This window comes from Tenebrio molitor, chromosome X (assembly GCF_963966145.1).
Source record: "Tenebrio molitor chromosome X, icTenMoli1.1, whole genome shotgun sequence".
Lineage (NCBI taxonomy): Eukaryota > Metazoa > Arthropoda > Insecta > Coleoptera > Tenebrionidae > Tenebrio > Tenebrio molitor.
In genome coordinates, this window is record NC_091055.1 from 1,261,858 (window position 1) to 1,273,383 (window position 11,526).

The following is an 11,526-nucleotide window of genomic DNA, read 5'->3' on the forward strand; positions in this document are numbered from 1 at the left end:
CCTTAAACCATATATTGATTTCGGACCTGATACGGGGGGTAATGCACATGCGTTCAGTGGAAAATTATCTTGCGGGACAACAATAAATAGTAAGGTACGGCAAAAATAGAATAAAACACAAAACTGTTTATTTTTCGATAACGACAGCGGAACCATTTCAAGGTAAAATTTCGCGCATTCGGAAATTCAAAACAAAAATGTATGCATGGTTGCCTATATTAAAAAGAATACGTATCATGGCGGTCAAAAAATACTCGTACAATAAAATTCTGGCTTTTAAATTGTCCTTGCCTGAGCAGGTTATGACCACGAAATGGCAGTTTTATCAAAATTGCGAATTTTAACATGATGCCGCGCTTTGCAGAAGTAGGTACAAAGGGTCCGTTTGAGAGATTATTTAAAATTATTTAGCTGCATTTTCCTTGATCTAAGAACGAAAATTAAAAAAAAACTGCTCTTTGTGTGCTTTAAAATTTTATAATGTCACTTTGATAATTGAAAATCATGAAATATCCTATTTAGGTAAACACAAAGGAAGTGTCTAAATCAAAATTTGAGTTTTGGAAGTGTCTACATACTGTACTGTATTCTTTGACCGCGATACAGGAATGACACAAAGGTCTTAAAAAGAAATCAAAAGAGAGATGAAATTAGTAAGTATTAAATTAGAGGACTCGGATTGACAAAATTTTCGTCCGATAAAATTTGGTCGGATTGATCTAAAAATAAAGTACATAATAAAAAATCAATAGAGCTTATAAAAAATGTAGATGTTGATAGTTTTTTCAGGGAGTCTCTAAAATTTAAAAATAATATTTCTTTTAAAGTAACCGCATTTCAATATTATATTTACATAAGTATATTGATTAATTTTTGAATAATTAATAAGTATTTAGCAGTTTTTGTAATTTTTTTTTAATATTTATTTATTTTGTCTGCTCGCTAGGGAACGAAATTATTTAAAGCGAATGAAAATAAAGTCTAGAATCAATTTATTCCTGTTGTAGATATAAGATGCTACACTAACTATGAGGAAGAGATATCTTTTCATTTAATGTTAACTGGTTTGGTGTTATAGTCGTAAAAAAATAACAAAGGTTCAATTAATTTCGATAGTTTTGTGTTTGATTGTTTTAAATAAGTGATATGTAAAAATAGTAACAAGAGCAATCAGTACTAAGTAATAAATTTGGTAATTTACTCAACGTGAAATTTTTATTAAGTAAAGCGAATACTTAAGTTTGCTGTTACTTAAGTTTAAGTACATCTGTCGGTAGTTTCGAGGATTTATTAAAAAAATGTTTACGGCTGAAATTGCCCTGTCTGCACGCGTGTGTTTTTTGCTGAAGAAAACAGTGGAGAAGAGAGTGTATAAATGATTGCATAACTGTAGGCAACATTTATAAAATCACAGGATTACGAGGTGGATGATCCAGGGATGCAATAAAGTAACATGGAATAATCAAGCGTCGCTTGTTGATACAGATTGATCGTCTACGATAAAATTGGTAATTAATGAATCGAGAAGAGTGGGGTCGGCAAAATTTTCCCGATCAGCTTTGGCTACGTTACCTAGTTCATCTAAAAATAAAACAGTGTATTTTCGAGACCCATCATAATAAAGTAGGTCTCATTCAGTAGCAACGAATAAAAATAAATGATGTTTTTAAAAAATCTCTTCAGTGAACTTATTTTAACAACCCTGATTGCGGTATCAGTAACGAATTGCAGAAAATTACAAGAGGAACAGTAAGTAATTGTTGTTTAATTATTACATAATTAATAAGAGTTCTTTCAGGGTGTCCAGATGGGCTAAAAAAATTGGAGATGAATTGTGGAAGCTAGGAGAGGTCACAACAAAATTCAAGGAAATCGAAGCTGTATTATTTTTGTTACGACAACATATGGGACATTTGTAATGTTTTCTTTTCAGAGCTATACGGTTTATAATGCTCAAGTTGAAACAAAAAAATTAGACGAGTTGCTCTCGGAGGTTCGGAAAGATATTGAAAGTATGATGGACCGGAAATGTGATGCAATCAAAGTAAATATGTTGTTACAATTAGACAACTCTGTTGTTCACATGTTTTTTAATTTTTTTGACTGGACGAGTTTAAAAGGGGTGGTGTATTTTTAGTGTATATCTGACAAGGCCGAGGAAGCGAGAGAAAACACAGTTTACAACAGTTCCCTTTATCAGTACTACAGTTCCAAATATTCAAACGTAAACGGCACAAACGTTGTGGTAAAGGTTGATTTGCCGCCATCACTGCAAGACAATAAAGACATGTATCTCACCATGGAACTTAATTATGATACTCATTTTTATAACATATCTGTCGATACAAGTAGAAGTTCTGTTCATGTACCAACCAATATATACGACAGACGTAAGCAACTTCGTTCTCTTCGTTTCTTGTAACATGTAAAATGCTTTGAAATAGATGGAGAGGCAGCTTTTGCAATTCAGTGGTCCGAGCAACTGGATCAAGTCTTCGTGCAAAATTATAACTCAGATCCTGCGCTTTCTTGGCAATATTTTGGGAGTGCTTCGGGGATTATGAGACATTATCCAGGTTAGCCTTTAACTTCAACTGTCACATTTTGACTGTTGTCATTTTTTAACTGTGAAGGTGTTACTTTGCAGCGAAAAAATGGCCTAACATCAAAACTGATGAATTTGATTGTCGAGTTAGAACGTGGTACATCGAGGCAGCAACTTGTACCAAAGATGTGATAATCCTTGTGGATAATTCTGGATCTATGGATGGTGAGGATCTCATAAAACAAACTTGTGCTTGGACTCATAAACTGATTGTGTAGGAATGGGAAGACATATTGCAGCCTTAACGGTCAATACTATTCTTGACACTTTTTCAAACAACGATTACATTAATATTCTATATTATAATAACAAGACAACAAACTTTACGATACCGTGTTTCAAGAATTTGCTAGTTCAAGCAACCCCAGAAAATATACTACTGTTTAAACAAGCAATTGGAGAGTTTCAGCCTTCCGGAAAAACGGACCTACCTCAATCATTACAGATGGCTTTTGATATTTTAGAAAAAGTTAGTATCGTTGTGTAAACTTTGCAAAACAATACAAAGGTTTTCTAGTATAGGGAAAAACGTGGATGTAGCAAATATGTAGACGAGGAAAATACCGAAAAAGAACCTAATTCCAAAAGTAAAGCTTGTAATCAAGCTATTATGTTGATCACTGATGGTATTGCTAGAAATTTAAGCGATATTGTTGTACGGAATAATCATCTCGCTGGTGGAAAGACTATTCCTGTACGTATATTTACGTATCTCATCGGAAAAGAAGTAACAAATGTTGACGAACTTCGGTGGATGGCGTGTGCAAATAGAGGTAGCAAGTCTGTTACAGTTATAAACAATTTCAAGATAGTTTTCAGGGTTTTACACTCAAGTACAAACATTGGAACAAGTGACTACGGCGGTTTTGCAATACATTAATGTGATTGCAAGACCGCTGGTTCTTCAAGCCAAAGACCACCCTATCTCTTGGACTCACGCATACGTAGATATGACATTAAAGGTAGGATTATAAAACATGTCGGCCATTGTACAATTATGATGACGTAATTAATCACGCAACATGACCAACAAAAAAAGATCTGAGTTGGCCGTGGAAAACAAAATTTCTGAAAATTGACACTTGTCAATTTTGACATTTACGTGATTTAAAAGTTAGTTTTCACTCGAAAGTACGAAATATTCATGACAAATCCAATTTTTAAGAGACGAACGAAGAAAATGGTGACCTAATTTACGGTGCAAAAATTAAAGGTAGGATTATAAAACATCTCGGCCATTGTACAATTATGATGACGTAATTAATCACGCAACATGACCAACAAAAAAAAAGATCTGAGGTGGCCGTGGAAAACAAAATTTCTGAAAATTGACACTTGTCAATTTTGACATTTACGATTTACGTGATTTAAAAGTTAGTTTTCACTCGAAAATACGAAATATTCACGACAAATCCAATTTTTAAGAGACGAATGAAGAAAATGGTGACCGGATCTACGCCGCAGAAGTTTGTTTGTTGCAGTTTCGTCAAAACGTGAATGTTAGCATGTTTGAAGCTAGGTCACATATTTTCAGAAGTTTTGTTCCCTTTTTTTTGATGGTATTGTATAAACAAAATTAAAAATATTGCGTTTTCCACCGCCTACTTTTTTCTCTTCACTTCTGAAAGGCACCGGCTGTTATTAATTATGTCCTTTTTAGGAAGAGAATCGAGAAGAAGATCCGACTGATGTACCGTATAGACTCCTAACGTCTGCTGCTGTGCCCGCGTTTGACCGAAAAGTCAACCAAAACAACGAATCAAGAGTGGCGAATTTATTGGGAGTTGCTGGTACCGACGTCCCTATCGAGGACATCGAAAAACTCACTTTTCCTTACAAGGTAAGTTGGTAGAATTTGCGAGAACTGAATAATTTCCAATTTGTAGCTTGGGGTTAACGCGTATGCGTTCATCGTCAGTAACAACGGTTACGTGTTGATGCATCGAGATCTTCGCCCCATGGTGAGTAAACAATTTCAACAATATTCTCTCCACTTGTGTTGATCTCGTAGCATGGCTGCGTTTGAGCTCTTGTTTGTGATTTTTTACGAGTGTGTCATTATTCTAATTCTTACTGGAAGTTTAAAGGAGAACTGAGAAAAAACTACAACAGTATAGATCTGGTGGAAGTGGAACAGTTTGATTATGATTTGCCACCGAGAGTTTTGCATTCGGACTTGGTGAATCTGCGAAACAAGGTGGTCAACGGTTCAGAAGGGAGCATACTTGGTATCCCTATAAAATACCATTATGACGACATGAGACGAGTCACTAGAGACAAATACGATTACTATTACGTACCCTTGAGTCAGACTCCTTTCTCCTTAGCTTTTGCGGTCCCCGACGGATACGGACACTATTCTTTGCATGTTGAGGACGAAATTAAAAACGACAGACATAAACCTGGTGTAAAAATTACAGATTATTTTAACGGTTCTAACTGGAAAATTCACCCGAAATGGTTGGTAACCGTTTGTTGATTTCCACGATGATACATAATTTGTCAATTACAGGGTTTATTGCAAGTACCATTATCTCGAAGGACACGAATACGCCACGCCAGAAATGGAAATAAAACATTTCCTCGAGAAAGTGTCCGAAGACGATTTCAAATGGGAAAAACAATACGAAGTGGATGTTGAGGAAGAACTAACCAAAGGTATTGAAAATATTAAGGTGTCGCGTCAAAACTGGTATGTTATTTTGCAGTCGACTGTGGCCGGAAAACTCACGGAGATGATGATTATTACTGCGACGAACATCTAGTACAAAGACTAGTTTTTGATGCGAAAAATACATTCAAGGTTTTCCAAGGAGCAAGCTGGAAGCACGACACCGACCAGTTGTTCAAACGCTTCAACGCAACTCTTCGGTTTGTTGCCACGATGAGCGGCCTAACCCGATGGGAATACATCTCTGAGGAGGTCGAAAACAACACCGACAAAGAGTTCGGAGATTTACATTCGAAAGCGATCGATGAAACTTGGTACAAGAGCGCAGTCATTCAACATCGATACGATCCTCAGTCTTTCGTTTACTCTGTACCGTTTGATTCAGGATTGGAGGAGGGTTTACTAGTGACAGGAAGTTATGCAGTGTTTCCTAATAAAACGCAAGCACCCGGTTGTGTCGTGGGTTTTCAATTTGCACACAAAAATTTTATCGAGATAGTTGACGATTTGACGTCCAGCTTATCCGTAAGTTCTCGTCACACAATCGATATTTCTTATAATACTTACGTTGCAGATTGAGTGCAGGGACTGTGGAACCTGCAAGACTAGTCTAATTTGTTACATCATTGACAGTGATGGTTACATTATCGTTTCTGAAGATGTTCACCATACTGGAAGATTTTTTGGAGAAATTGAAGGTGACATCATGGCTTCTATGTTAAATATATCACTTTTTGAAAAAATTACCATATACGATTTTCAAGCTATTTGCAACACTAGAGATGACCAGAGGAGTAACGCTAACTCTCTGTTTACTGTAACATTTGTTAATTGTTAACATTTCTTTGCTTTAACTAATTTTGTTCTTGCAGCCCTTAGAATATTTTAAGATTTTTTTTCAGTGGTGTCTTATGAAAATAACTTGGTTAATATTGGAAATCAATATAAATAATCTGTGGACACCAGTTGTTACGTACGCGGAAGAAATCTACGTCAAAATAAACCTTACAAACATAGGGCTTAAAAAAAAAGAAGAACAATTTTACTCTTACGACTGCGAAAAAGAGAGGGATTTATTTTTATTGAAACAAAAATTATTTTTAGATGACAGTTACCCTGGTGAGATTTCAGGGCCGAGGTGTATATTTTTGGAATTGTTTTGTGAATTTATTGCAACGTTTCAATTTCAGGAATTACTATATTAAAAAAATACCGCACAGCAACCTTTTGTTTGTAGCAATTAATGAAACGATGCCTAAACCACTTAATGTAAGACCGATTACTACCTCACCGAGGAAGATTATTTATGACGAAAGTTTCGACTATTCTTGTCAAAAGCTCGAACTTAACAATCTCGCTCGAAGGAGATTAGCTGGTTGTTACAATGAACATCCTTTGGTACGTTTTTTATTCAAAATTACAGTACTTAACGTAACCAGTACATATTTTAGGAGAGCGAAATCAAAATATGCGGGCGAGGGACGAGAAACAAATTAAATCTTTCGATTCTGGTAATATTTTTATTATCCTTAACCAGACAACTTGTAATATAACATTGTAAATAAACATAAATTATATTTTCTGCAAGTGCAAGTTAAAAAAAAAATCTACATATTTATTATTTTTATATTTTCGCTTCTTTGTTGTTTTCATTTGCTAGTTCTTCTTTAACTTTATCTTCACTGGTGCTCGCATCACCAAAAAGTTCTTCAAAATCAAAAAGTTTGTTAATTTGGTCTTCAATGTCGTTTTGTTCATCGTCCGATTTATGAACAATGCAGTTCCGTTCTTTGTCGTCTTCGGCAATATCGTCTTCAGTTTTACGAATTTCGAAGCTGTTGTACTGAACTGAATCTAATTTTTCTCTCGGTGTTGGAGCTTTGTGCGATCTATAATTACTCTGTATACTGCTAGAGGATTTTTTACGTCTTCCTTTACAAAAATTGAAACAACCTCCCATCCACTCTGACAATAGTGAAGCCCCACCTAGAACAAAACCAATACCCAAAAGCAAGAACATGCCTTGGGTGTCGTCTAATGTCAAGGCACGATCCTCCACTGTTAAACTTTTCAGCCGGTTTCCAAAAGCATTCGCTGCCAACAATTTACCAGTTGCACTTCTCATCATCTGCCATTCGACGTCGTTCTTTATTTTAAAAATCATACCGCTTTGGACACTTCTTAAGAGTCCGATGTTTATTATTTGACTGTAGAGAGCGTCCTTGTTATAAATTAGACTCACGCCGAAAGGTACAAAACATTCTGAACCGATATGAAGTAAAGAACGCTTGCTCCTGTAACGAAGTTGGTAAAAAACAGGAAAAATAATTTGATGATGAGTCACTAACATTGTTGTGAAATTTGTTCGTACTATGTAATCCAATTGTGCTCTCGAACCTAGGAAAGCGTAGGGCCAAAAAAATGCTTTCGTGGTGTTTTTTAGACCTGATTCAATGTCAGGAACTAAATCAACACGTTTCAACAGTTTCGCAACAACAGGATCGCTGGAATTGTCGAACCAGTGTTTCCAATCTCCTTTGTTTAATGTTCCGATTTGGTATCTTCCACGCAAGAGTTCTTGAGGAGTGTCAACAGTCGCAGGATATACAGGAAGTGTGACAAAAGCTATGATCGATCCTGTGTAACAAGCGGTTACTATAATCGTGAAAATCCAGTAAAAACCGATCAACAATCTCGTTGCAAATTTTTCGCTTCTACTCCAGGAATTCTTTCCGAGAAAACTGAAAGCGTTCGTGAAGGTTCCAAAAACGTACCAAAACATGTTCTCCATTTCCTCCGGTCTATTGAGTAAATGCTTCAAAGTGTGTTTGTCAGAGAATGCCAAAGGAAAGATCGCGAACAAATATATAAATGTCAGCGCTAGCCAGACGCTCCAGTGGAAAGGTCCCATGATGGCGCGATACCGGGGAAGTGCTGTAGAAGTTAAAGATACAAAAGCGGCGCAGTCTTGCGAATGTAAATTCGAAGCGTCAGTTACTTTCAATCTTTCGTTAGTTACGTAAAGACCGGCGATTCCCATATTGGCTTTTTTGAGTTTGACAGCAGCTGTCACTGCTTCAGTCGGACTAAAATGTTGCGTTCAAACAATTAAATTTTGATTAAACATTCGTGTAAATTGCACCAACCCCAATGAATCCCATCTTGGAGCCTCTCTGTAGTCCGTCGTGAAATTAAATACCCTTGACAATAAGTTTATCAGGCGAACTTCAATACCGTCCCATTGAATGTCATTATCTTCGTCACGACCTCTAAAATTAATACAAGACTGAAAAACTTGATAAATGAAAAAATACTACTAAGATATCTACGGAGGTGGACTTTTTTTAATTCTTACGTTGTTCAAATCTTGCTGATTTGTTCTTTTTTTAATACTCTAAAGTTTTTTATTCATCGCTAAAACAATTTGTATGCACAAAAATTTGTGATCAAGTAGCCTGGTGCGCTTGCATTTGTTTTCGTTTATGTATGGCGTAACTTCATGAGCTGTCAAATATTTGGTGACACCGCAAGTGAAAAAGTGGATAAAAGTTTATTTGGCCACTTGTTAGAATATAACCAATAAAAAAGAGATAAGAGTCCAATTTTTACCAATTTGCGATGACGTCATTATCTACGAACTTCAGGTACCATTTTACTAATAAAAGATTACAAAAACCAAGACATTTAAATTTGAAATGTGTGCCAGCTGTCAATAATGTCAATAAAACAAACGGAAATCGGTACAATTCACAGTCTTGAAAATTTCATGTAAATTTTTTTATTGCCAACTGAAACAGTTATTGTTGCTCACCCGGTATTATGTCTCAGATTTGTTGACAATTGCTTCGAAATCGAAAGGTTATGTTTGTAATCAATGTAATAAGTGAAAGTAATTAAAAATTGTCAAATTGACAGGAGCGTAAAATAACCACAAAGTAACCAACAATAAATAAACGTACCGCTTTTTTTCTGTTTCTGTCGTTTTAATAGAGAGAAAGCGAGTAAGGAAATCGTGACGCCACCTCAAAAGGGTGAAAATTGAACTATAAGGGGCTGTCATCGGGCGCCTAATTTCAATCATACCGACACCGACGTTCTTTATCTACTTGAAGAAGGAAAACGAAGAGAGGATTTGCCGAAACTCCAACAAATAAACTTGTGTGGGGTAAACCCACTCACCAATTTCTTCGTTGCCATTTCCAAAATACGATTTTCTCATGAACAATTTGTGTTCTTGAGTGAAAACCATCTTTTTAAATAAAATTCACACAAATGTCAACAGTGACAAGTGACAGTTTATTAAGTTACGCCGCACGTTTTCAGAAATTTTGTTTTCCATCGCTGTCGTTTATCTCTTTTTAGTTGATCATAAAAAAGCTAGATACTACTCGTTTACGAGTTTATTGTTCTTGGTCAAGTAGATTTTTTTACAGCTACCACTTATACAGTGGTGCACCATTAATTAACCGCTTTTACTTTTATTTTTCGGTGAAAACTTGTTATTATGAAACTCTTTTTGTACTACTAAAACACTAAAGTAAAAAATTGTGTGGTAATAATGAACAATAAATCTGTCCTCGACGTCATCTTTCTTTTTATAATAGCCTTAATAATCATAATAATGGATAATTCGATCAGTGAAGTGCAGCAGGGTGGGCTGCGGTCAGAGTTTGGCTGGGTGATCGCCGGGGCAAAGCAACTTCAAAACTTCACAGCTTCATTACTAGATTTCTCTATGGAATGTAATTCGTAATTCAATATTGTTGTAATCTTTAATGATTTAATGACTAATAAACTGTGTTTTCAAAGAAATTATCATTACTTGATGGAAATATTCGTAACGGTAAATAAATCCTGCCTTGATGCCGTGCCTCCTTTTATTATAACATTTTATTATATTTATTTTACCCAAATTTGTTTTATTGTTCCACTTACGGTAAATTACGTTTTTCTGCTTTTCGTTCTTTCAATTTATTTTTTGAATTTTTCAATTTTCTCATCTCCCAAAGAATGTATTTAACTTACTTTTTAATAACAAACGGTGGCTGATGAGCCAACGCAACGATGAATCTGTGTCCGGCAAACCCTTCGACAATTTTTTTGGGAAACAGCTCCACATCATTTCTCGTAAAAGTTCCATTTTTCCACGAAGTAATCACTTGATGAACACTCGAACCCAGAGCATCGACAAAAAGTTTGTGCGTGTAAAGTATGTACGGGAGCTCCTGAAAAACAATTTTAATTCGAACAATTAACCGCCAAACCGGACTTGCAATATTCGAGGCGACAATTTTTTCGGATTTGGCAATCACGAGCAGGTTCATAAAGTTCTGCGATTCGTCGCTCGCCAAAAACTCGTACACCCTCCATTGCGAAGATCGAGCCACCAATACGACTTTGTTGTCGTTCTGTGGTCCTATCACGCTCTTGCATCTCATCACGTCCTTCAGGAAAAGTATGTAGCTGACGCAAGTGGCTCGATTTTCCAACAATTGCGGTACTTTCATCAAGTACTGCTCGTTTATTTGCCCGTGGAGATAGGGAATGGGGAATGTGCGGAAAAGCTTCTCCAAGAGAAGGTCGTTGCTCGTTTCCGTAAACACATCATAGAGGATTACCGCGGTACAGCCTGACAAATTTTCTTGGGCTATTTTTGTTAGCAGAGCGACCACCGATGAGGTCTGATCGAATTGTTCTCCCCATTGAAGAAACTTGACCTCCCATTTTTCTAGTTGAGACTTTTCGTGCGATCTTTGCAAAGCTCTTTTCTTCAACTCGTGGGATTCGAGACCTGGAATGCTTATCAACAAATACGAAATCACAAAGAGTCTATTCATTTCAACACTCGATCGAAAAATGTTGCTGGGTGCGGATCCCGGCGATGTTTTCATTTATATTTATGGAGTTGCATTATTGAGAAGCTGCAGATGTTTGTTAAGTTCCATTATTTTAGAACACGCAACTGTTCAGTTTGTTAATATAATTTTGATTACTTACATCAAGCTCAAATGATTTCTTTACATATTGATAATATCGCTTGTAACATCCTCAAATACGATAAATAATATTTACATAAATTTTTGTTAGACGATCAAAGGAAACGTTATGAAGATGATCGTTTGACTCAGTCAAACATTTGAACAGATAGCGAATATGTTCATCACATTCCGACTCAAATTTCAAAATATTCACATGTATTTTTTTTTTCATCAATAGTTGTGTTTTGACAGTTTTATTTGAATGTGATTTT

General features: G+C 35.9%; 2 protein-coding genes across 3 annotated transcripts; one reads left to right on the forward strand and one right to left on the reverse strand.

The window, feature by feature from the left end:
• The first annotated feature begins 1,240 nt into the window (after positions 1 to 1,240).
• Ca-Ma2d (Ca[2+] channel Muscle-specific alpha2/delta subunit) lies at positions 1,241 to 6,858 on the forward strand. Its single transcript, XM_069061135.1, has 18 exons — positions 1,241 to 1,749; positions 1,799 to 1,880; positions 1,934 to 2,044; positions 2,138 to 2,390; positions 2,445 to 2,576; positions 2,648 to 2,770; positions 2,824 to 3,074; positions 3,123 to 3,378; positions 3,425 to 3,567; positions 4,266 to 4,445; positions 4,492 to 4,566; positions 4,686 to 5,065; positions 5,118 to 5,263; positions 5,314 to 5,801; positions 5,851 to 6,093; positions 6,149 to 6,414; positions 6,467 to 6,674; positions 6,728 to 6,858. The coding sequence occupies exons 1-18, from the start codon at positions 1,658 to 1,660 to the stop codon at positions 6,827 to 6,829; spliced, it is 3,531 nt and encodes a 1,176-aa protein (XP_068917236.1). The 5' UTR covers positions 1,241 to 1,657; the 3' UTR covers positions 6,830 to 6,858.
• A 21-nt stretch (positions 6,859 to 6,879) lies between these two features.
• Positions 6,880 to 11,394, reverse strand: Ir21a (Ionotropic receptor 21a). 2 transcript variants are annotated; one of them, XM_069061141.1, is made up of 5 exons: positions 10,550 to 11,394; positions 10,302 to 10,501; positions 8,423 to 8,545; positions 7,625 to 8,362; positions 6,880 to 7,570 (listed from the first exon to the last, which is right to left on the reverse strand). In XM_069061141.1, exons 1-5 carry the CDS (start codon positions 11,165 to 11,167, stop codon positions 6,901 to 6,903), a joined length of 2,349 nt encoding a protein of 782 aa, XP_068917242.1. In that variant the 5' UTR covers positions 11,168 to 11,394; the 3' UTR covers positions 6,880 to 6,900. The 2 variants fall into 2 exon arrangements, with proteins under 2 accessions (XP_068917242.1, XP_068917241.1); XM_069061140.1 differs by having other exon boundaries at positions 10,302 to 11,394.
• Positions 11,395 to 11,526: the final 132 nt, after the last annotated feature.